We start from the raw sequence: 25,493 nt of genomic DNA, 5'->3' as shown, positions 1-25,493 counted from the left end.
CAGATCACCTAATGTATACTAAATACATCACTTGCTAAAGGAAAATCAAGGTTTGTGTTGGTACTGTTTGAATCTTTTTCCTTGTATAGTATGCCTTGTTTAAGTGCCAAGGTAATCATCCCAATTAAAAAAAATCTATTAACGATTATTGTTTTGAGTATATGGTGGTAGTTTCTGTTAATTCCTTCTAATAGCCTTCATCTTCCCTTATAGTACTTAAAATAAGCAAAAACCTATTCCAAAAGGATTCTTGGTTTTAAAATTTCTAAGACAAGAGACTTAATTTTAGTGTCAGTTGAAAAAGTACTTAAGTGAGGAGATAGGGGAAATCATGTTTATTAAGAAAACAAATTGTCAGGAAATTCTCACTTCCCAATTTTCCTTGAGGAAATAGCTCTTTGTAGCAGTAGCCTGATATTTTTAAATTACATTAGTTAGTAGTGATACTTAGGAGTTTGTAATAACCAATTTCTTTGTCTAAAACAAGGTAGGATATTTGATTATACTATTAAGCTGTGATAATGTGACCTAAGTTATGACCTAAGTTAGGCTTCACTTGACCTTTGTGCAATCTATAAAGAGAAGTTTTACAGGGTAAACTATTATTGGCAACAAGATTATCCCAAGATGTCTAACCTACATATGAGACCAGAATGTCTTTAAAGGACTTTCACTTAATTTTGTATTTTTAGAAATGGAAGCTACTAATTAGGAGGTGAGTCTAATCTGTTTCTTAAAGTTAGCCCAGATGGAATGGCTTCCTAGAATTATGTTAGTTTGAGTTTCTGTATATATTTAAAAGCTTAAAAATGCACTAAAAAAGCTTTTGTATACACACATGTAAGATGTAACTTTTCATCAATTCAATTTAGACTTTCCCTGTTTGCATGAAGGAGATCTCATTTTATATTGAGTTTGAGTACATACCTCTTTTGCGACCTATTAGAGAGCGTGGGAATTCAGTATACTGCTTTTACTTTTTTCATGTGGTTAATCAGCAGAGTGTTTAGATTCCTTTAGTTTTTAAATATTTTGTATGATCTTGCTATTTTGAGTATTTGTAGAATAAAACTTATGGAAAACTGAAATTAGAAAAGTGCAAAAGAAATGTGGCAGAAAAAGAGGAGTAGTTAATAGTGCATCAGGGGACATAGAATGGGGAGGATAGAAAGAGAAACAGAAACAAACAAAAAAGTAAATATAATCTACACATTTTTCTCTAATTTACCTAAACCTTTCCCACTTCCCCTTCTCCCCAACTTTCCACTCTTTGGGGCTAAAAATAAAATATTGTTGAAATACTTCAGGGGACCAGCGGAAAGGTTTTTGTTTTTTTAAATTTTATACTACTTCTCATAGCTGAAGGTCTTTAGTCTTCCTAGCCTGTAAGTTGTCCACTTGTTACTTGATATTTACTCACTGATCTGTGATAGAATCCTTGACTGATTTATAACTTAAAATTTCCATGTGCATCAGGTAAATGTGAACTCCTAAGACAAGTACTCATTTGCTTCCTCTGTCTCCATCTTCAGCTGCCCAGTGTCACTTTCCATTTTACTGAAAATAAGTGTTGTGTTCATCGATGTTTGTTTTGAGTTTCCAAAGGCTGTGGAAGAAATTTCCTGTTTCAGCATTTTAGGGCTTTACTCCTCACTTTCTTTTTGAAATCTTTTATAATCTTAGCGAAATTGCTGAAAATTTTGGTCAAAACAGACACATTAATTTGTTGTCGTAATATGAACTGTCGTTACTAAAGTTTACATGATTTAGCAATGGAAAATTCTGTGATATTTAATGAACACACTGTCAGGTGTCAAGTATTCTAAAGGTTATATATTCTACCTACCCTTCAAGGCTGATCCCTGTGACCTAATGAATCCTTTGTAAAAAGTGGACTCAGCTAGGATGTTACACCACCATTGTCGAAGGAACCCTGAACTCCAGGAAGAGTTGCAGATTCAAGCTGCAGTGGCTGCCGGGGATGTCCACACAGTACGGAAGATGTTAGAACAAGGCTATTCTCCAAATGGCCGAGATGCTAATGGCTGGACACTGCTTCATTTCTCTGCAGCAAGAGGAAAGGAAAGATGTGTTCGAGTGTTTCTAGAACATGGAGGTGAGTTTACTAGGAGCAAACCTTTTTTCCCCAAGGAGAAACTTAAAAATGAAATTCTGTTTAGTTTAAAATATACGTGTGCATATATGTATATAATCTCTAATGCTTCTTTTTGCTAATACTTCTTATTCTCCTTTGTGAAGATGTGTTATAATTATGCTGAGTTTTGTTTAAAACCAGATTGTCTAAAAAATGAGTTTGTTGAATGTGCTTTCTCCCCCCGCCTTGTAATTGTAGTTTCTATACAGCCAGATTTCCCCAGATTACTTCAACTAAAAGCAAGCTTTCTTCAGGTTGTCCAGTTGCTTTGTTTCAGAAGCAGAAGTGGCTTCTGCTGTGATCTCAACAACTGAGAGTTGCTCAAGTTCCCTCTGTTGAGAATTGCTTAAGCAGACAGAGCTAGCGCAGGCCCCTGTAAATACATGGCCTTCATGATACCCTATCTTTTGAGTTTACCTCTTTTTAAAAAAATTTTGGATGCTTTTATTACTGTTTTAGAGCACTTGCCTTTTCCGGAATTGTACATGGTTTCGGGTCTCCTACAAGATTGGTTATCTGAGGTCTAGTTTTGTGTAAACATATGCAGTTGGAAACGACGTTTGGCATTTTATGTTTTTGCTTTGAAAAACTGTCCATTCCCATAATTAATAGTAACTAATAATTATCATAAACTCATTTACTTTTTTCTCCCATTAGATTTTCACTTTATTTTCCTAAAGGTGAACAAATGTATTTTGTAGTTTGTACCCATTTTATTTTTGTAAATTATGGTGTAAAACAGCTGGGTTGGGATTCAGGATCCATTGTGTACATTCTAGGGCCTGAGCTGCTTGTTAACAGTCCTTTAGTCCCATGTCTATGCTGTGGTTTGTTCCGAGACTAGTCAGACTTCCTTGCAAACTGATTTGAAGTACAGAAAACGTTAGGAGTCATACAGCTCTTATTAGGGTTTTGTGAATTACGTGGAGATTGGAATACGAAGGCCATGAGCGGGGACTAACTGCTGGGAGCTGCTAAACCTGCGACTAGGAATCATCACACATCTGAGTGACCCCGAAATAAGAATTATATCCCGAAACAGTTGACTGTCGACAGGACCCCACCATTTGCTGGCCTGTGCCTCCTTTGTAGCTATCCTCCATCTCTCCCCTGCCATCCTTGTTTGTATCTCATTTCACTTTGAAACTTGAAAACCTCAGCTCTGAAGGCAATGAAGGAGAAGTATAAGAGCAATGCCAGGAGAAAGATCTGAAAAAACTAAGAGGTGGGTGTAGGATCAGAATACTTAAAGTTCTGGCAGTGCTTAGTAAAATTAAGACCAAGATCGGAACTCACGTTTTAAAATTCCACCTAGTCCTGTTACTTTCTGCTTCTGCAAGCTTTGCTTTTAAAAATTTAATTAAAAAAGAAAGTTCAGTTTTATGAACTTGTCTCCTTAAGACAAATAAAACACATTTTCAGGTAAACTACAAATAAAGCCAATCCCCTTTGGCCAACTCCCAGTCCTTATCTGCCTATCCCTGCCCAAAAGTAACCCATGGGTATGAGTTTGGTTTGGTCCTTGTCTTTCTAGATCGTTTCCTGATCTACTTATAGAAAATGTGTCTCGTTGTGTTGTGTGTGGTTTTAGAACATATCATATCATACTGACTGTATTCTGCAACTGGTATTTTTTGCTCAGCTATATATAACTTAAGATTTTTTTAATATTGGGTTGGCAAACTTTTTCTGTAAAAGGTCAGATAGTAAAGATTTGGGGCTTTGCGAGCCCCCCCCCCCCCCCCCGCCCCATCTCTGTTGGTAACTACTCAACTCTGCCTTTGTTGAAAGCAGCCAATGAGCGTGGCCATGTGCTGATAAAACTTTATTTATAAAAACCAGTGGTGTGCCAGATCCGGCCTCTGGGCCCAGTTTGCTGAACCCTATTTCCTCACCATCCCCCTCTCTCTGCGTATATATGTATATATAGATATTTTTTAACAGCTTTAATTGAGATAGAATTCACATACCTTACAATTCACCCTTTTAAAGTGTATAGTTCATTTTATTTGTTAAGAAGATAACACATACATGGTTAAAAGCAAAAGGAAAAATGAAAGGACTGTTCAGTGAGAGGGAAGTGTGTGCTCTTCAGCACCAGTCCTTTCCTCTCCTTCTCAGAGACAGTCACTCTTGATGGGTTCTTCTGTATCCCTGCAGAGATAGTCTGTGCATATAAGTGTGCATTTTTGCCCATCTTCTAGCCTTGCTTCCCTTTTGTTAATCATCTGTTCTTCATCTTGATTTTTTTTTCACAAAATAGTTTCGCTAAATGATAATTCCTTGTCATTGATTCTGTCGTATGGATGTAATTTATTTAAACTTATTCCCCATTGTTGGACTTTCTAATTTTTCATTTTTCTGCTTCTAGAAACAGCATTACAGAGAATGTCCTTGACTAATCTTTTTACATATGTGAGTTTATCTCTTGGATAATTCCTAGAAGTGCAGTTGCCACATCAAAGGGTTGTTAGATATTTTTTTTTTTTTTGGATGGATATTGACAGTTTGTCCTCTGAGGAAGGTTATTAATGGCTCTGTCCTTACCAGGTGGGAGAGTGCCCAGTCCCTGCCTTTGCCAGGAGTGTTATCACTAGATGGTTTGCTCTTCCTCTGTGATTTGCTTGCCTCTTTTTTCCTCCAAAAATGATACATGAGTAACAAAGCATTGCAAGACTGGGCTGCTTTGCTTGTCTTTTTCTTATGACTTGTATGGGGGTGAGTCAAAAATTATCCACACTCTGGCAGTAGAATTTATTTTAATTAACTTTTAGAAAAGACGAATACATCATTTTTTGACATAATCTCCTTGCTTTTCACTACACTTTGTCCATCTGTCAACAAGCTTTCGTATCCCCTCAAAAAATGTTTTAGGCTGAGCTGCGAGCCACAAATGCACCACTGTCTTCACGTCTTCATCAGAAGTGAATCTTTGTCCTCATAGGGCTGCTTTCAGGGGACCAAACAGATGACAGTCCGATGGAGCAAGATCAGGACTATAGGGAGGACGCTTTAACACCTCAAAACGAAGTTTTTGCAGTGTCGACAGTGTGGGCAGAAGTGTGGGGACATTCATTGTCATGCAAGATCAGGATGTCCTTGGATAGCAGTCCTCTACATTTAATCTGAAGTTTAGGCTTCAGCACAAACTTTTCGAAACCTGAGTCTGTTGTGGGATTATTTCATAGGCAGAGCCATGGCTGGTTTGCAAATGATTTGCCACTGTCACTTGTCTATTTGACAGAATCATTTCACATGTACTCTCAGTGTTGTCATCAGCTGTGGACGTGGATGGGTGTCCGGCTCCTTGTTGATGGCTGACACTTGTGTGACCTTCCTTGAACTTCTCTTTCCATTCATACACACTTCTTCGCAACAAAACACTTTCTCCGTACTGCGCACAAAGTCTTTGGTAAATAATGGCACCAGGTACACCTTCAGACCACAAAAAACAAATCACTGCACGCTGCTCTTATTTTGTGCAAATGACAAGAGGGGCATCTATTTTTGCTCGCACCGCAGTTACAAATGAACTGATGTAACATGTTCACACCTGCACAGCAGTCACTGGGGAGACGGTAGCCTTGAATGGAAAGCGCTGATAAGACAGTGCGGTCAACAGAAGTTTTAATATAACTGGAGTGAGGATAATTTTTGACTCAGCCTCTTAGTTGTTTATATATTCTCCACTGTTAGTTATATGTTGGAACAGCCTTCTCCCAGTTTGTAGCATTTTCACATTCTTGTTTTGCTTGTGTTTTGGAGGCAGAAGTTTACATTTTAATGTAGGTAAATTGTGTTTTTCTTTTGGCTTATGGCTTGTGCTTTTTGTGTCTTGTACATAGTACCACAGGGTCATTATTTGCCTGTATTTTTTCCTAAAAAGTTTCATGGCATTTACGTCTTTATCCAGAATTGGTGTTGGTGTATAGCATGAGGTGGCTGAGTACAATTTCATATGTGAAAGTAGCCTAAATCATCCCTTCTTTCCTAATTGCTATGTCATGCCAGCTCAGGTATGAAGCTTTTCTATATGCATGGTTCCATCAGGTCTATTGTCTGTTGGTATATCCCTGGGTCAGTATAATATTGTAAATTTTTATTGTTCTCTAATAAGTTTTAATATCTGGGGGAGCACATCTCCTCTCCTTGTTCTTTAAGGATGTCTTAGCTATTCTTAGCGCTTTACATTTCCATATAAAATTTTAAAACAACAAAATTACATATTTTGCGGAAGCCCTTCACTTATTCTTGTATAGCGTCTTTTACTTCCTCCTTTTACCCTAGTAGAATAAGAGATTTAGGGAGTAGTTTTTCATAGCACATTATGCATCGATTTGGAAACATAGATAGGAGAGGAGACCTCCTCCGCGCTCCCCTCGACCACACATGAGGCTTGGATGTGCTCTGTATTTGGTCTAGGCCTGGCCTCTGGTCTCTCTACCAGGGCACCCAGCTGCCCGTGTGCTGCCCCACACGCGTGGCGCACAGCAGTAAGTGGCAAACCACCTGTGGCTGCCGCGCCAGAAATCCAGAAACCAGCATTCTCAGTACTTGTCAGATCCCTTCTTCCTTTCGTTGGAGGCACTGCTCCACCTTGGGGCAAGGAAACCTCGCTCCTCACCAGCACTGTTACGATGTCTCTTTCGTCCCTGCCCTCTCCCAGCCAGTCTCTAAGTGCAGTGAACTGTTAAAAATGACAATTAAACATTTCCTTTTAAAATCCATCGGTGGTTTCCCGCCTCTCTTGGGGCAGTATTGAGTCCTGATGTGACCTGCATGGCCCTGCAGCGTCTGCCGCTCTGCGATACCTTTCCAGCTTGTCTTTGAGCCACAGCCCGTGTGTGTTCTTTCGGACTCACTAAGCCCGGAGGCATGTGCCCAGGACCTGCTGGGGTCCCTCTGCTCCCTGCACTGCTGCCACCCTTGTTCGCCTGCCTCATGCCTGCCTCTCCTCGCCTCTCACCACGCTTTCTCAGGGAAACCTTCCCTTTCCATCCGGACTTGGTCAGAGCCCTCTGTCACATGATATTCTTGGGCTCTGTACCTTTTTACTGCAGCTCCTATGACAAGCATAATAAATTATTTTTTTAGTATTCTATTTAATTCTATTCTAGTTAGTCTAAGACTTCATGAGGACAGAACCCATATCTATATTGTTTCTCAATGAGAGAGAGAGAGAGGAAACAAACACCCATTATCTAAGATAATTGTTTCCCAGCCTTACAGAGACAAGGCCGATCCTTCTGTTTTTATTAAAAAATGTTGATTGAAATGGGCCAGCCTTCTGGTGGGATTAAAAAAGTGCCTGAATTCATCATACCTACTCTTTTCCTTAAACCACAGTTTCTTTAAGAGCTTATAAACTTCCAGTTAGATTAGTCTCCTCCTGTTAATAAACTTATTTTGTGATGGACATTAAGGTGAAACTCAGTTAAAGATTCAAATATGGGAAAGTGAGCAAAGAAACGCACAAGAAACAAGGGTTCAGTTTCCTCTTTCCACCCCCCTCCCCCACCTCTGTGCACGAGATAGTTAGATGAGGATGAGGTGGCCAGTTGGTCACTTACTCATATATTTATTCAATGCATATTTATTGAGCATCTAATGGATGCCAGGCTCTGGCCAGACCCTGAGACACAGGAGTAATCTTTGTGCTCAGCTTCTGGCCCTTCATAGTCTGGTGGATGGATGGATTTATGGCCAATGTTTGTTGAGCATTTAGTATCAGCCTAATTCTTCACAACTCTTCTTGGAGGGTAAGTAATACTTTTTTCACTGTGAAAACTGAGCCACAGAATGGTAAGTCATTTGCTCAGTCATTCGCCTCATAACTCATGGAGCCAGGATTCAAACCCATTGTCTTAACCACGATTCTCTAAGACCTGTGAGAAAACAACGCAGTCCCCACAGAGCGAGCTGAGCGCCACATATAAAACACCGCCCACTGTCGTTGGGGATAGAGGTGGTGGGGGTGGCAGGGAAGGCTTACCAGAGAAAGCATGGTTTGCATTAAGGTCTTGACAGGTGAGGCTGCGTGGGGCGCTGGGAGGGCTGGGAGGGTGGAGGTGTGGGGTTGTTCCAGACACACAGGACACTGAGTGAGGGGCTGAGGAAGAAAGGGAGCATGTTTGGTTTTAGGAACCGAAAAATATTCAGTATGATTGGAGCACATCCAGTCGTTTATTGTGGGGGACAATGGTGAGCCATTGACAGAGGGGAGTGGGAGGAACAGATATGCTGTAGAAAGCTCACTGGTTACAGTAGTGGGAGCTTAGAGAATGGGCCCAAGGCCTCAGGCACTGCTGCCTGGTCAGGACGGCAGCCTCGTCTCTCTGCACCCCACACGTATTTATTGAGCACCTGCTATGTGCCAGGCACTGTTCTGAGCGCTGGGAATACAGTAACAAAATAAAGTCCCTGCTGTCATGGCACTTACATTTCAGTAATTAACAGGAAATATATGTTACCAGGTCATGAAGAAAAAAGAAGCAGAGAAGGGATAAAGAGGTGCAGGCTTCTGTTTTATTTATTTATTTTTTATTGGAGTATAATTGCTTTACAGTGTTGTGTTAGTTTTAAATTAGGTATTCAGGGAAGGCCTCTAATGTGACATGTTAGCTGAGGCCTGAAAGAAATGAAGACCGAAACGATGTGTGTATCTGGGAGAAAAGTGTTAAAGAAAACGTGTTAAAGTAAAAATTCTAGGCTGGGAATATGCTTAGCACTTTCAAGAAAAAGCCAGGAAGATAGTGGCTGGAGCAGATGACAAGGAGAAGTGGGCAAACAGGGCTAAAGAGAGTCAGCTGACATGTCCTGTAGCTCCTAGAAGGCACGGAAAAGACTTCGGACTTTGCTCTGCGTGAGAATGGCGGGGTGGGGGTGGGGGGGCATTGAATACTTCTCTACTGAGGAATGATACGAACTTACTTAAGGGCTCACTCTGGCTGCTCTGAGGAAGGTAGATTGTGGAGGAGCAGAGGAGAAATAGGAGAAACTGTCCAGATGCTTTGGAGTACAGGCAAGAGGTATTTGTGACTTGGGCTACATGATAGCAGTGGATGTGTTGTGAAGTGGTTGGATTCTGGATATATTTTGAAAATGGAGATAAGATGTGCTGATAGATTGGCTTTGAGGTAAGAGGGAAAGAAATTAAGAATAACTGAGATTTGGGGGCTGAGAGTCAGGAAGAAAAGAGTTGTCATTTACTGAATGAGCAGGGGAAAAGGTAGTCAGAGCAATTGGGGGAAAAAAAGGGGATGGGGCCTAGATGTTTAATATAAGTCACTTACCCTACCAGAAATTTTTAATCTCAAGTACATTAAGGGATCAGATCTTATAGTTAAATCTGTACACCTGCACAGTGAAACAACCAGTGAGTGATGACACAGAGCTATCAAAAATCAGAGCTAAGAGGTTGCCTGTCTCTGTGCTGTGGTGACAGGGATGTGACCACAGAGGGAAGCCTGGTTGGGGAGCAGCTATGTGAAGTATGCTTGTTGCTGCTATGGGAGAAATCCAGTTTCATTGAGAAAATGAGCAAGTTTGACTTGAATCGCTAATAGTGTCTATATTCCAAAAAAAAACAAAAAACAAACAAAAAAAAAACCGAGGCTCTCTTTAGTTTAATCTAAACCTGTGCTGTCTGTAGCACATGTGGCAGCAGGCATACCTCAGAGATGCTGAGGGGTCAGTTTCAGGCCACCACAATAAAGTGAGTATTGCAACAGAGGGCATCACACGGATTTTTTGGTTTCCCAGTGCATATAAAACCTATGTTTACAGTATACTGTGTTCTGGGAGATGTGCAATAGCATTATGTCTAAAGAAACAACATGCATGTCTTAGTTAAAAACTACTTTATAAAAAATTGCTGTCTGTCATCTGAGCCTTCAGTGAGTCATAATCTTTTTGCTGGTGGAGGATCCTGTCTGATGTTGATGGCTACAGAGTGATCAGGGTGGTGGTTGCTGAAGGCCGGAATGGCTGTGGCAGTTCCTTAAAATATGACGAAAATGAAGTTTGCCACTGTCGATTAACTTTTCCCTTCCGGAATGATTTCTCTGTTGCATGCAGTGTGTTTGATAGCATTTTATCCACAGTAGAACTGCTTTCAAGGTTGGAGTCAATTCTGTCAAACCTTACTGCTACTTTAGCAACTAAGGTTATGTAATATTCTAAATCCTTTGTTGTGATTTCAACAACATCCACAGCACCTTCACTGAGAGCAGATTCCATCTCAAGAAATCACTTTCTTTGCTCACCCATGAGGAGCAACTCCTCCTTTATTAAAGTTTTATCATGAGATTGCAGCAGTTCACTCACATCTTCAGGTCCCACTTCTAATTCTAGTTCTTTTGCTAAGTAATCTGCAGTCACTTCCTGCACTGAAGTCTTGAACCCTTCAGAGCCATCCATGAGGATTGGAATGAACTTCTTCCAGACTCTTGTTAATATTGAGATTTTGTCCCCTTCCCATGAATCATGAATGTTCTTAATGGCATCTAGAATGGTGAGTCCTTTCCAAAAAGTTTTCGATTTACTTTGCCCAAATCTATCAGAGGAATCACTGTTTGTGGCAGCTGTAGCCTTAGGAAGTGTATTTCTTCAGTAATAAAACTTCATAGTCGAAATTACTCCTTGATCCATGGACTGTAGAATGCAGATATATATAGATATAGATTTATTATTTATTTATTTATTTATGGCTGTGTTGGGTCTGTTGTTGCGCATGGGTTTTCTCTAGTTGTGGTGACTGGGGACTATTCATTGTGCTTCGCAGGCTTCTCATCACGGGGCTTCTCTTGTTGCGGAGCACGGGCTTTAGGTGCACGGGCTTCAGTAGTTGACTGCAGAATGGATATTGTGTCAGGCATGAAAACGTTAATCTCACTGTATTTCTCTATCAGAGATCTTGGATGACTAGGTGTGTTATCAATGAGCAGTAATATTTTGAAAGGAATCTATTTCTGAGCAGTAGATCTCGACGTTGAGTGTTATATGTTCAGTAAACCATTTTGTACACAGATGTGCTGTTATCCAGGCTTTGTTGTTCCATTTATAGAGCACAGGCAGAGTAGATTTGGTACAGTTCTTAAGGGCCCTAGGATTTTTGAAGTGCTAAATGAGCACTGGCTTCAGCTTAGTCACTAGCTGCATTAGCTCCTAACAAAAGAGTCAGCCTGTTCTTTGAAGTTTTGAGCCAGGCTTTGACTTTTCTTCTCTAGCTATGAAAGTCCTAGGTAGCATCTTCTTCCAATATAAGGCTGTTCCATCCACATTGGAACACTGTTGTTTAGTGTAACCGCCTGCATTAATTATCTTCTGGATAATTTGCTGCAGCTTCTACATCAGCACTTGCTGCTGCACATTGCATTTTGATGTTGTGGAGATCGCTTCTTTCCTGAAACCTCATGAATCAACCTCTGCTAGCTTCAGACTTTTCTTTGGAAGTTTCCTCACCTCTCTCAGCCTTCATATAATTAAAGAGAGTCAGGGCCTTGCTCTCAATTAGGCTTTGGCTAAATTAGGGAATGTGGTGGCTGGTTTGATCTGTTCAGCCCACTCAAACTTTCTCCATATCAGCAAAAAAGCTGCTCTGCTTTCTTATTATTCCTGTGTTCACTGGAGTAGCACTTTTAATTTCCTTCAAGAACATTTCCTTTGCATTCACAACTTGGCTACCTGTTTTGCACAAGAAGCCTAGCTTTTGGCCTGTCTCAATTTTCAACATGCCTTTCTACTAAGCGTAATCATTTCTAGCTTTTGATTTAAAGTGAGAGACATATTACTCTTCATTTGAACAGTTAAAGGCCTGATTTCAATATTGTTGTGTCCCAGGGGATAGGGAGGCCAGAGGGGAGAGAGACTGGGGAACGGCTGGTTTGTGGAGTAGTGAGAACACATACAACATTTATCCATTAAGCTCTCTTATTATGGGCGTGATTCGTGGCAACCCTGAATAATTAAAATCGTCACATCTGAGATCACTGATCACCATAACAAATATAATAATGATGAAAAAGAAGTATTTCTAAAATTATCCTAATGTGATACAGAGACACAAAGTGAGCAAATGCTGTTGGAAAATGGTACCAAAGGAGTTGCTCCAGGTGGAGTTGCCACAAACCTTCAATTTGTAAAAAATGCAGTCAGTATCTCTGAAGTGCAATAAAGTGAAGTGCAATAAAATATATGCCTGTATTTACATTTAAACAAAAAATTCAGTTCCGCAGTCACCCTAGCCATGTTTCAAGTGCTCAGCAGCCACACGTGACTAGTAGACATGTTCGATCTCGTAGATATAAAATGTTGGCCTGTGCAGTTGTGACGTCTTGCTGCTTTGCTTTCAAACATCCTGCTTCAGAATGATGAACAATTTAGGATTTTATAATGTCCAAAAATATTAGTGTCTCTAAACACAAATGTGATGCATGTAATAGGACCTCTATCCAAATCCTGATAGTCTTTCTGACCAGGTTAGCGTGCTGTTGGAATTATGGGGAAGAGTCTCTACTGTAAGAGTGCAAATTTTAAGAAACCCACTATTATTATATTCATTTTTCCATTTTGAATCTTTCTAAAAATTCTAATACAACACTGGACATTTCAAGAGAGAACATTAAGAGACCCTATATTAGCTAATGTGTTTGTTTATTTAGATTCAGTGTTTATGCAAACTGACCTGGAGGGCAGTCAGTTGAAGCACTAGAAGTTAATTCCATAAAGCAGATCCCGGGAGGAACCTGAGAAAAGTGTCTCAGGTCTCCTTTTGGTACAGTAGGTAAAATCCTCTTGGTGAAATACAAGAAAGTAAATGAGAGAGAGAAGGGATTAATCAGAGAAATTCATAGCAGAATGGTGAGAAATTATTTTTAGCTTTTCAAAAATGAAAGATTTTACAAATGGTAATCCCAAATGATGATGATGAAACAGGGACATTGATGGTAGAAATCTATGAAAGCACTTGTGGAAAGAAGTTTAGTAGTATGTGTTAGATCCTGAGAAATGAGAGATCTTTTTGCCAATAATCTACTTCTATTAATTTATTCCAAGGAAGTAGTCTTAAAGGCAGGAATTTTTTTTCTATATGAAAATTTTACCCTTTATTGTGTATAATTTTTAAAATGGAGGCATTTTCAATGCCCAAATATAGAGAAGTTAAGTAATTAGACTGTGATTACAATTATGTGTAATTTTTTAAAATGTATAGAAGGAAAACTGAAAGAAGTCTGTCATCAATGTTGACAGTAATTATTAGAGAATGCTGTTTTTTGCTTTGCTGCTTTTCTAAGTTTTCAGTTTTTCATTAAAAAAAGTAATATTTCTTGGGGAAATCCTATTTGGGAACATCATACCATCTGACTTTCTAGTGTTTTGTTCTGTGGTGAATTATTAGTCAAGTTTTAGGTTTTTGTCTGGTGTTTTTTTTTTTCCTCCATCACTGTTGCTTTTTCCCCCTATAATAACACTCATGGCATAACTGTTTTTTAGTTATGCCTCTATCTGTGTAACTTAGCTAATTGCACTTGGTGCTTTCTAAAACTTTTAAGACAAGTAATCACATAAATAACAAATTAGGGTGTAATGCTTTACATATATTTTGTAACATTCTGACTTTCCTGCTTTTAGGATTTTGTAATGGCCATAAGTATTTGAGCTTTAAAAAACAAATGGGAAGCATATAATAATCTCTGTACAAATCCTGGTAATGTTTTTGACCAGGTTAGTGTATATATTCCAATCCTTAGAGCATCCAGTAAAAAAAAAAAAAAGATAATTCAAAGAAATATAGCTAAGATGTCAACGGAGAAATTAAAATGGAATGCTAAAAAAATGTTCTAGTAGTACAAAGAAAAAAAAAGTAGTAAGAGAAGAAGAGGGACAATAGAGGAGACAAATGGAAAACAAATAATAAAATGGTAAATCTAAACTCAGCTATATCAATAATTACATTAAACATTAATGGACAAAACACTCCAATTAAAAGCTAGAAATTATCAGAAAGGTAAGTAGACAAAACTCAAGTATATGCTGCCTACAAAGATATACTTTAAATATAAAGGTACAGGTAGTTTGAAAGTAGGTGAATGGATGGGATATGTCATGGAAATCTGTCATGCAAATGGCAAGCATGTGAAGGCCCAAGTGGCTACGTTAATATCATATAAAATAGATTTCAAGACATAGACTATTACCTAAACTAAAGAGAGACATTTCACAGTGACAGTGGGCCACCTTATTACTGTAAAATGTGCATACACCTAGGAAGGGAACTTCAAAATACGTGAGGCAAAAAATTGACAATCAAAGGGAGAAATGGACAGTTTCACAGTCCTTGAATGTTGGAGATTTTAACATCTCTCAGCAATTCATAGAACAGCCAGATTTTAAAAATCAATAACTAGAGAAAATCTGAAAAACATTATCAAACACATTGACCTAATATATTTAAAATTGCACCCAATACCTTCAGAATATACATTCTTTTTGTGTGCATGGTATAGACATTAGGATAAACCATATGCTGGCAATAAAGTAAGTGTCAGTAAATTTTAAAAGGCTAAAATCTTAAGGGTATATTCCCTAACTGCAATGGAATTCTATTCGAAATCAACAATAACCTATCTAGGACAGCCTGAGATGTTTAGAAATCAAACAGATTTCAAACTGAATGATAGTGAAAATACAATATATCAGAATTTGTGGGATTTACTAGAGCAGTGCTTAGAGAGGAATTTATAGCTTTAAATGTTTAAGTAGGAGAAAGGAACATCTTAAATCAATTATTTGTTTTTACCTTAAAGAACTTGAAAAAGAAGAAATTGAGCCCAAAGCAGCTATTCCCATTTACCCTCTCTGCTCCCCAACAATCTTCGTGTCACATTATCATGAGAGCTGGAAACTTCCTTGATGCTAGAAGGGACTGACCTGATTTTGGAGCCCATGGAAATGCCCCCCTGCCTGGAGCGTTGTTGAAAATAACCGTGGTCTTGATCTAGGTGGCAAACAAACTGGGAAGGCCAACAGCACAGCTACTTGACTGAGGCTGTAATACCGGTTGGGGCAAGCAACAGAGCAGCCTCACATTTAAAAGGAGAACTGGCAAATGAGCTAGCCATGTGGCCTTTGATAAGCTGCTACCTATTCCTGGGAATTTGGAAGGCTGATACATGCTTAGGAAAGACTAGAGAGGACTCCAGTTATCTACTCACCCCTGGCTGAACATGAGGCCAGAAAATGAAAGCTGGGGGCATACTTGTAAATTTTCTGATTGTTGAATGTGTGTCTCAACCTATGCACAGATCTTGGCAAAGGGTGGAAGCCTTACTGGCTCAAATCGTTTAAGCACAACCTCTGACCAGTTACTAGTTAAACATAAGTTATTCCTAGGAGCAGCCCCTAGAAGCCAGGCTTTAATAATACAACTTAGCAGAGGTGTAAGTGGCTGTATACTGCAAGGGCGACAGACTATGTAGAATTAGTCTAGGCAGTTCACTAAAACAGATAGCAACAGCAGCCCACCTGTAACAGGTGAGGATCAAAATCCAGGGGTGCTGTGATGTAGTCTAAAATCTTCAATTTTCAGGAAAATTATGAGCTATACTAAGAAGTGAGAACCTATTGCTCATATGTAGGAAATGAAACCAGCTAATATAAAGCATCTCTGAAGGGGCCCAGATGTTACACTTAGTTAACAAAACTTCAAAATAGCTATTATAAATGTATTCAAAGACCTAAGGAAACCATGTTCAAAGAATTAAATGAAAACATGTGACAATGACTCATCAAATAGAGATTATTACAAAAGAGAATACATTTAATTTATATATATAATTGGGAATGTGTGTATATACATACATAGAGAAATAGAAATTCTATAGTTGAAAGTACAGTAACTAAAATGAAGAATTCACTAGAGTGGTTAACAGCAGATTTGAGCTGACAAAAGAAGGAATCGGTGACCTTGAAAATTTATCAATAGACATTATCCAGTCTGAGGAACATATAGGAAAAAGAATTAAAAAAAAATCAACAACAATAAGATATGTAAGACATCATATGGCCAAAATAACTTATGTTTGACAAGTAACCGGTCGGAGGTTGTGCTTAAGCAATTTGAGCCAGTAAGGCTTTTACCCTTTGCCAAGGAGATCTGTGTATAGGATGAGACACGTTAATAATCAGATGATTTACAGGTATGCCCCAGCTTTCATTTTCTGGCCTCGTGTTCAACCAGGGATGAGTAGATAACTGAGGTCTTCTCTGATCTTTCTTAAGCATGCATCAGCCTTCCAAATTCCCAGGAGTATGTAGCAGCTTATCAAAGCCCACATGGCTTTCTCATTTGCCAGGCGTCCTGTTAAATGTGAGGCTGCTGCGTCACTTGCTGCACACAATATCATAGCCTCACGCCGGGCCCTGTAGACCTGTGGAGCATAACCAAGCATACCAACATATGCATGAGGCATAATGGGAGCCAGAAAAGAGAGGGGACAGAGAGAAAGGGAAAGAAAAAATATTTGAAGAAGAAATGATGGAAAACTTACTATATTTGATGAAAAACACTAAACTATACATCTGAGAAGCTCATTGTCTTCAAGTAGAAATTCATCTAAGAGATGTAATAGTCAAACTGGGGAAGGCTAAAAACAAAGAAAATCTTGCAAGCATCTAAAGAAGTGACACATCATGTACAAGGGATCCTCAATGGTAAGATTCACAGCTGATTTCTCCTAAGAAACAGCTGTGGCTGGAAGGCAGTGGGATGACATCCTGGAATTACTGGTAACAACCAAGAATTTTATATCCAGCAAAACTGTCCTTCAGAAGTGAAGATGGTATAAAGATGTCCCCAGATAAATGAAGGGCATTTGTTGCTCTCAGACCTGCCTCACGAGAAGTACTGAAAGAAGTCCTTCTGGCTGAAAGGACCAAGTGTAATCCAAATTCACAGGACAAATAAAGATCACTGGTAAAGATAATTAAGTGTGTAAAAACAGTATATTTGTTTTCTGTTGCTGTGTGACAGATTACACAGACATATGACCTAATATAACACACACTTATTACTCACAGTTTTAAATTGTTGGCTGTACTGTTCTCATCTGTAGGCTTAACTGGAGAAGAATTTGCTTTCAAGCTCACTCAGATTGTTAGCAGATTAACTCCCTTGGGTGTATAGGACTGAGTGCCTCAGATTATTGCTGGCTATTGACTGAAGGTTGCTAATAGTTCCTAGAGCTAACCTGAAGATTATTGTTCTGTGGGCTTTGCCACCAAGGCTCCTTAGTTCATCAAGGCAGCAAGGAGAGTTGCTACAACGAGTCTGCTAGCAAGATGGAGTGCATGTATTGTAACATAATGCAGTAGTGCCATTCCATCACCTTTGCCAGATTCTGTTGGTTAGAAGGAAGTCACAGGTCCTGCTCGTACTCAAGGGGAGAGAATTACACAAAGGCGTGAGCATCAAGAGGCAGAGATTATGGGAGGCGTCCCTTAGAATCATGCCACCATAGACTAAGTAAATATGTTTCCCTCTATTCATCTCCTAAAAGACAACAACATAAAACAATAATTATAAAACTGTTGTTGGGCTTGTATAAAGATGACAGTGATAGCACAAAGGAAGGGAGAGGAAAGGAGCTGTCTTGGAACAGCTTCTATATACTGTTAGAATTAAATCCAGAGTAAGAGTAGGAATGAAATAACAAAGAGAAGAAAAGAAATCAGTGGAACTGAAAATGGACAAATGATGGAAAAAATGGATGGAACCAAGAGAAAACCAGTTCTTTGAAAAGATCAATAAAATTGATATATCTCAAGCTAGACTGTTGAAGAAAACAAAAGACACATGATCAAGTATGGATAGCACTGTTTCAGTACAGATCCTATAGACACTAAAAGGGTAATAAGGAATGTAATGAACACCCTTCTGCCATTTAGAAGAAATGCACAGATTCCTTGAAAGACCCAAATGGCCAAAACTGACCCAAGGGAAAAAGAGAACAATTTAATAGCCATACATCAAAGAAATTTAGTTCATAATTAAAGCAGTACACTAAAAAGCTTTAGGCCCAGCTGCCTTTCCTGTTGAATTATTTCAAATATTAAAGGAATAAACAATAATAACACTACCCAGACTCTTTGAGGAAACTTCCAAACTTATTGTATAAGGCTTATAGTACACTGAAACCAAATAAAGACATTGCAAGAAATGAAAACCACAGACTGATGTCTCTCATAACAACAGATGGTAATATCCTTAGCAAAATACTATCAAATCTCATCCATCATTATATAAAAAAGAATATTACATCACAGCCAAGTAGTGTTTATCCCAGGAATGCAAGCTTTGTTTAACATCTGAAAATATGATAATTTACCACTATTTATAGAATAAAAGTGAATACCAAATGATCATTTCAATAGATGCAGAAAATGTATGTGACAGTATAGTACACCCATTCACCATAAAAACTCTCAGCAAACCAAAAGCAGAAGATAACTTCCAAACCCTAAGGAGAGGCACCTGTGAAAAACTACAACTTACATCATAGTAAATGGTGAACTGCTGAATGCTTTCTGTCAAAGATCAGGAACAAGGCAAGGGTATGTGCTTTTACTACATTTCTTCAGCATTTCATTGTTCAAATAAGAGTCCTGGGATTGGAGAGGAGGAAGTAGAGCTGTTTTTATTTGCAGAGAACATAATTGTATATGTAGAAAATTGTAAGAAATCTACAAAAATGTTCTAGAACTAAAAGGTGAATTTAGCTAGATTACAGAATACACAGATCAGTATACAAAAATCAATTTATTTCTCTATACCAGCAGTTAACATTTAGAAAATGAAATGTGAAAACAATTCATTATGTTAGCAACAAAGTTTAGTAAGAAATTTTATGAAAGATGTGGAGTACTTGTGCACTGAAAAGTATAAAACATTACTGAAGGAAATTGAAGAAGAAATAGGTATTCTGTGCTCATGGTTTGGAAGATAATTTGGGGCAGATTTACATTTTTTAGAGTTGATAGAGTTCCAGTCAACATTCTAACAGGCTTGGTTGAAGAAATTAGTAGGTTGATTCTAAAATTTATTGGCAAAAGTTTTAAAGAAGGTTTGAGGATCTTACTTGCTATCAAAACTTACTATAAAGCTGCAGTAATCGAGGCGATCTGGTATTGGTGTGTGGATACACATTTAGATCAGTGAAACAGAATGGAGTTCAGAAATAGATCCACACTTGTATGGTAAAGTGGTTTGTGGCAAAGGCACTGGGATAAATCACTGAGGAAAAGGTAGTCTTTTAAACAAATTGTGCTGGAACAAATTGATATTTATATGGAAAATAATGAACCATGATCTGATGTTACACTGTACACAGAAATCAGCTAGCAATGTATCATTGCCCTAAATATAAGAGTTAAAAGTATATAACTTTTAGAAGAAAACAGAAAATCTATGTGACATTGTGTTGGGCAAACATTTCTTAAATAGGACATAAAAAGCACAAACCGTAGAAGAAAACAAATGACAGTAGACTTCATCGAAATTTGAAACTTTTGCTCTTCGAAAGACACAGTATAGAAAGTGAAAAGACAAGTAATAGGCTAGGAGAAAATACAAAACGTATCTGACCAAAGGACCTGTATCCAGAATATATACACAGTTGAGTTTTAAACTAAATAATGAGAAAAACTAAAAAATAAAAATGGGTAAATGATTTCAGCAGACACTTCACAAAGGCAAGTGTATGTATAAGTCCAGTGTCAGTAGTCATTAGGGACGTGTGTGTTAAAATCTCAGTAAGTTACCATTTCATACTCAACAGGATTGGTAAAATTAAAATTACTAATAATGCCAAGTGTTGGTGAAGATGTAGAACATTCGGAACTCTCATTCATTGCTGGTGGGAATGTAATATTTTTATAGTCACTTAGAAAAACAGTTTGGTACTTTTTTAGGAGGTTAAATGTGCATTTAAACATATGACCCAGCAATTCTCTCCTGGGTATTTACCCAAGTGAACTGAAAACATATATCCACAAACAGACTTTTATATGACTGTTCACAGTAGCCTTATTCATTATAGCCTAGGAATAACCCATTTGTACATTTGCTAGTGACTATATATAAATAAATAACTTTATATCCATATTATGGAATACTGTTCAGCAACACAAAGGGGCGAACTTTTGATGAACAACAACAACGTGGATAACTTTCAAAAACATAAGTGAAATAAGTGAAATACAAAAGCCTAATAATCTATGATTCCACTTATATGAAATTACAAAAAGGCAAACCATTAGTGCTTGCCTGGGGCCCAGAGTCTGGGCAGGGAATTGACTATAAAGAGGCAGGAAGGAACTTTTTGAGATGATGGAGATATTTTGACTGTGGTGGTAGTCACATGACTGTATACAATTCATCAGAGTTGATCAACCTGTGCATTTAAAATGGGTCAGTTTTATTGTACCTCAGTAAAGCTATTGGAAAGAAAGAAGCCATATTGTGAGACTGCTACAGTTTGCATTAAATAGGTTGCATCTGGGGGGGAGAAAGCTTGCTCGGTGGACAGAGTTATGAGGTTGATGGGGCTGTCATGTTAGTGTTCAGGGAAGGCTTCTCTGATGCAGAAAAATTGGAACAGGCACTGATGAAGTGAATTCAGTTAAGTTAAAGAAGGTCTCTTCACATGTGCTTTGCACATTTCTTATAGAATATATGTCTAGGTGTTTGTAGTTTCTGCTACTATTACAAATAAGGTCTTTTTCTTATTGCATTGGCTAATAATAATCCTTAAATTAATTTTTGTTTTCATCTTTGTCTTCTATTTCCCATTTGTTAATTCCTCAAGGAAAGTAATTATACAAATTTTATGTGTTGTTAACCTAGAGTCTTCCTGCTGTGCTGTTTCCAGTGTGTGCTCAATTAATGCATTTCAATGGTTTTTACTTAGACTAAGCAGATCATTGCTGTCCTTGTTAATCTTTGTTTTTCCTAGTTCAGTATAGCACCAAGTTGTAAGTAGGATCTAAAAAAGACCTAAAGTAGAAAACCAAAGATGCAAGTGCATTTTCATGTAACATAATTTTAATTTTACTGTCAAACAAAGCGAGTATAGGATACACATGAGACTGTTTGCTGGCACCCTTAAAAGAACCCATGGTGGATGAAAGGTGGGAGAAGTGAAAGAAGGTATCCTTAAATTTCACTAACAGATTAAGAGAGAATGTCTGGAAGCAGTTGATTGGTCAGGTATAGATTAGAAATGTCTGTCTTGGCAAGATTTACAGTTTTATTTGAATAGAAAGGGTTCTTTCAGATATCATGCCTGTCTTCACTTAGTCTACTTTAGGTAAGTGAGGTATCTGAAAACAGACTTGAGGGCTCAGCATCATCTGTCAAAATGGAAACATTAGTAGCGAATGTTCATGCCTTACCAGTAGATGGCAGCAATGTGCTTTGTTTAAACGTTCTTGCTTTTTTTTTTTTTTTTGATCGTCACGAAGTATATAAGAAATACTGTATATTTTTCTTTTAGTGAAGACCAAGGCAGATATAATCCCCTCATTTTCTTTAAACACATAAAAATCATATTACTGTTGTGTAATAGTTTATGTGAAATAATTTTAGAAATTCAACTGATACAGCTTACCTAAAAAGTTAACTTTTTATAGCTTTGTGTTGCAACTACTTTTTAATTGAAATTTGTATTCTCCACAGTATTATTACTAACTTACATACAGTTTTCTGCCTCATAGGTTTTTCTAAGAGACTGAGCTCTCATAAAATGTTTTAGAACTAAGCATTTTACTAAACAATACGTGAGTGTTTAATCGCATAACTGGAGGCTTTTTGTTTGTTTGAAGAATACATGAATTTTTCTCTCATAAACAAACTAAAAATTAAGGGTGACTTTTGTTAGAAGAAAGTATTTTAATCCTAGGTAGTTAGGTCCAGCCAATTATCTTCACGCAGAATTGCTGGCCCCCAGGAAGTGACCTACTACAGCCTATAAGGGTTCTTGCCCCTTTTCTGCCCCTGCCCAGGAAGGCCAGTGGGATGAGAGCTGAGCAGAACTGACCCTCAGCTTCAGGAAAGATTGGGGGCAGTTGACAAAAGTCTGTGACTTGAGGAGTCACATAGCAGATAAATCATTTTAGTTTCTCTCTTCTCTTTTCTTTCTTTTCTTTCTTCCAGAAATCTGTCAATTTAGGAGAGAGGTTTGGAACTGTTTTAGAAAATAATATTTATATAGTGCTGAGGTTTCTCCCAATTTTTCACACGTGTGCTGCTTAATTCTTTAAAACTCCAAAGTTCTTGTAAAACGAAGAATTCAGAGTAGACTTTTATCTTATAAAAACATGATTTATCAAGATCACTTAACATATATCTTACATGCTTTGGAATTTTTGCAGACCACAGAAAAACTTTTTTTGTTTTTACCTAATACATCCTAAAACAACACCATCTGCCAGACCACAGTACATATCGGTAATCTAGAGCAGCAGATGTTGCTACACATGCTTCTTTTTAAGACCAAGAAGCAGCACAAGAGAAAATAAAACAAAAAGTTCAAAACAGAAGAGAAACATGAAACAGTACAGAGATGAGGGAGTTGGGAAGCAAAGAGAGGGAATGTGGTGATCTGGACTCTGTGCTTCTTTGTATGTATCTTTCAAACGCTTTGTAAGTCATGTACTCATCCTGTTCGTCCAGGTTTGATGGCTTTCCACCAAAATGTATTTTCCATTAAAGCTGTATTTCAGTTAAGCTGAGGCAGGAAGGACTTGCTGTTCATCACAGTGTTTAGTCATTTCACATTTCATAGGAGAATTGGCTGAGATGTGCTGTGCCCTGGCACAGTCCATTGCTTTGTCTCAGAGTCTGCTAATGTTTTAATTTCGGTTTTAACTCTAGCTGATCCCACAGTGAAGGACTTAATCGGAGGCTTCACCGCGCTTCATTATGCAGCTATGCATGGCCGGGCCCGGATTGCACGCCTGATGTTAGAATCTGAATACAGGAGCGACATTATTAACGCAAAAAGCAACGATGGCTGGACTCCGCTTCACGTGGCTGCTCACTACGGTAGGGACTCATTTGTCCGACTCCTACTGGAGTTCAAGGCTGAGGTCGACCCGCTCAGTGATAAAGGTACAACGCCGCTTCAGCTCGCCATTATCCGAGAGAGGTCCAGCTGTGTGAAAATCCTCCTGGACCACAATGCCAACATCGACATTCAGAACGGTTTCCTGTTGCGATACGCTGTGATCAAAAGCAATCACTCTTACTGCCGAATGTTCCTTCAGAGAGGCGCAGACACAAACTTGGGTCGCTTAGAAGATGGACAGACTCCTTTACATTTGTCTGCCCTTAGGGATGATGTGCTTTGTGCGCGGATGTTATATAATTACGGAGCGGACACGAACACAAGGAACTATGAAGGACAGACCCCATTGGCTGTTTCAATAAGCATTTCTGGAAGTAGTCGGCCGTGTTTGGATTTCTTACAAGAAGTCACAAGTATGTAATTTAATTATTACTATTATTACATTTTTAAAAATTTTTGCGTCTTCTGAGGAGCTTAAGGTGTTTTTACAAATGAAAATGGCCAGACGTTAATGATTCTTATTAACCCTGCTCATTCCATTCATCTGAAATGAAAAGAAAGCTCTATATCACAAGATTTCATAAAAAATTCAATTGTGTTACTAAAAGTAAATGGGGGTTAGGTAGGGTGAGAGAAGAAATGGAGAAAGGGACACAGAGAGGAGAATTTTCTAAATTAACAAAGATCGATGTTAGAACAAGGCAGTTCCTACTGGTCATGAGCATAGTCTTTCCACGCTTTCATGGAATTGAGATTGAAGAATTAGAAGGAGACTTTTGGATCTTAGCATCCCGAGCTATGGAAATGTCCTAGAATTTGTGCTTCATTGCTAAGCTATTGCTCGTGTTTTATTGTTGCTTGTCTGCTTCTTTGCAGCGTGAACACACATGAAGTGGGACAGCAGTGTTACTTATTATGCATCCTAGTAGTGCGGGTTAAGGATGATAGAAATTAGGAAGTGTTGTAAGGAAAAATTTGCTCCCAATGGAAAATTTGGTGCCACTGTCTCTGGCCCAGTGGGACAATGTAACTGACCTGTCTTTGTGTGGGCACTTTTTTTTTTAAGCCAGGACGTGTCTGACCCACTGTGTGCAGTGGCACCTGTGTTTTTCTAGCAAAGGTATTAGTTCGTGTGGAGTAGCCACCGTCTCCCGTCCAGTTTTCTTGTGACCAGTCAGGTATGTGTCTCAGAGCTTAACATCCAACATGAAGCTATGGTCTATGAACAGAACGTTTGTCTGCCACGCTTTTTAATGAATTCCCCTTTCCTCACCTAATTTTTATGTTTCACTCATTGTTATGGAAAAAGAAACACATTCTGGATACCAGGTACTGGAGGGTAAGGAGTTTACTTGACCTGCTTGTAAATAATCTGCTGTCCCCCTGAGAGCTGAATTTGGGAGTAGAAAACTTATGAAGAAATGAAGTGTAATTTGGATTTTGTTTATTCATAAGAAGGAAAGGATGAAATTATTACAACTCAGTATATTCAGACTCAAACATAAAAAGAAATCACACTCAGGGTCTAACTCGTGCTGTCTGATAGAACTTTCTGTGATGATGGAAATGGTCTCTGTGCTGTCCACTGTGGTAGCCGTTAGCCCCATGTGACTGTTGAGCACTTATTATGTGGCAAGTGCCACATAGGAACTCAATTTTTAATTTTATTTAATTGTATTAATTTAAATTTAAACGTCGACAGGTGCCTCGTGGCTGTCGACCTGTACAGCACAGATATGCCTGCCTTGGGAGAGGTGTTTCAGGCCGTCTGGTAGGTGGTCCCTCGCAGAAAGCTTTGAGGCACACTGATGTACCCAGCGACAGGAGACATTGTGTGTGCTGATTCCTCCCCAGCTGACTCTTCAGATCCATGCCACATTTTAGGAAAAGACTGCAGCAGAAGTTCAAATGCTGATTCTCTGCAAATATTCTAGCAGTTTTTATTTATAGACTGATAGAGGTATTGGGGTTGTGAAAGATAAGATTACTCTTCAACTTGAGGTTAGAATTCTGTCATGGTATATAGCCTATAAAGTATATCTTATTCTTAATAAATTCTGAATATCTTTTTGTTGTTGCTATCTTTGTTTTAACTTTAACACTAGAGACTTGTGGTTAAATTACCTTAGCTGCCTTCAAGAAGGCATGTTATACACATAAATGCTGCAGCCTGTTTGCTAAATACTTTGCTTAGTGGTCAGTGGCATAGACTAGGG

General features: G+C 38.5%; 1 protein-coding gene across 3 annotated transcripts in view; it reads left to right on the top strand.

The window, feature by feature from the left end:
• Positions 1-25,493, top strand: part of ASB7 (ankyrin repeat and SOCS box containing 7) — a 43,973-nt gene that overhangs the window by 7,583 nt on the left and 10,897 nt on the right. For 2 of the 3 annotated variants that reach the window (XM_057722994.1, XM_057722995.1), the window contains exons 4-5: positions 1,855-2,116; positions 23,085-23,690. In XM_057722994.1, coding sequence (XP_057578977.1) covers positions 1,906-2,116; positions 23,085-23,690 — 817 coding nt within the window. In that variant the 5' untranslated portion in view covers positions 1,855-1,905. Of the gene's footprint in view, positions 1-1,854; positions 2,117-23,084; positions 23,691-24,979; positions 25,119-25,493 lie in introns of those variants that run through there. The other variant, XM_057722996.1, reaches the window with a different exon arrangement.

Source organism: Hippopotamus amphibius, chromosome 2 (genome assembly GCF_030028045.1).
Source record: "Hippopotamus amphibius kiboko isolate mHipAmp2 chromosome 2, mHipAmp2.hap2, whole genome shotgun sequence".
Classification (NCBI taxonomy): Eukaryota; Metazoa; Chordata; class Mammalia; order Artiodactyla; family Hippopotamidae; genus Hippopotamus; species Hippopotamus amphibius.
The sequence above is the reverse complement of the archived record's forward strand: the minus strand, read 5'-3'. Positions and strand labels throughout refer to the sequence as shown.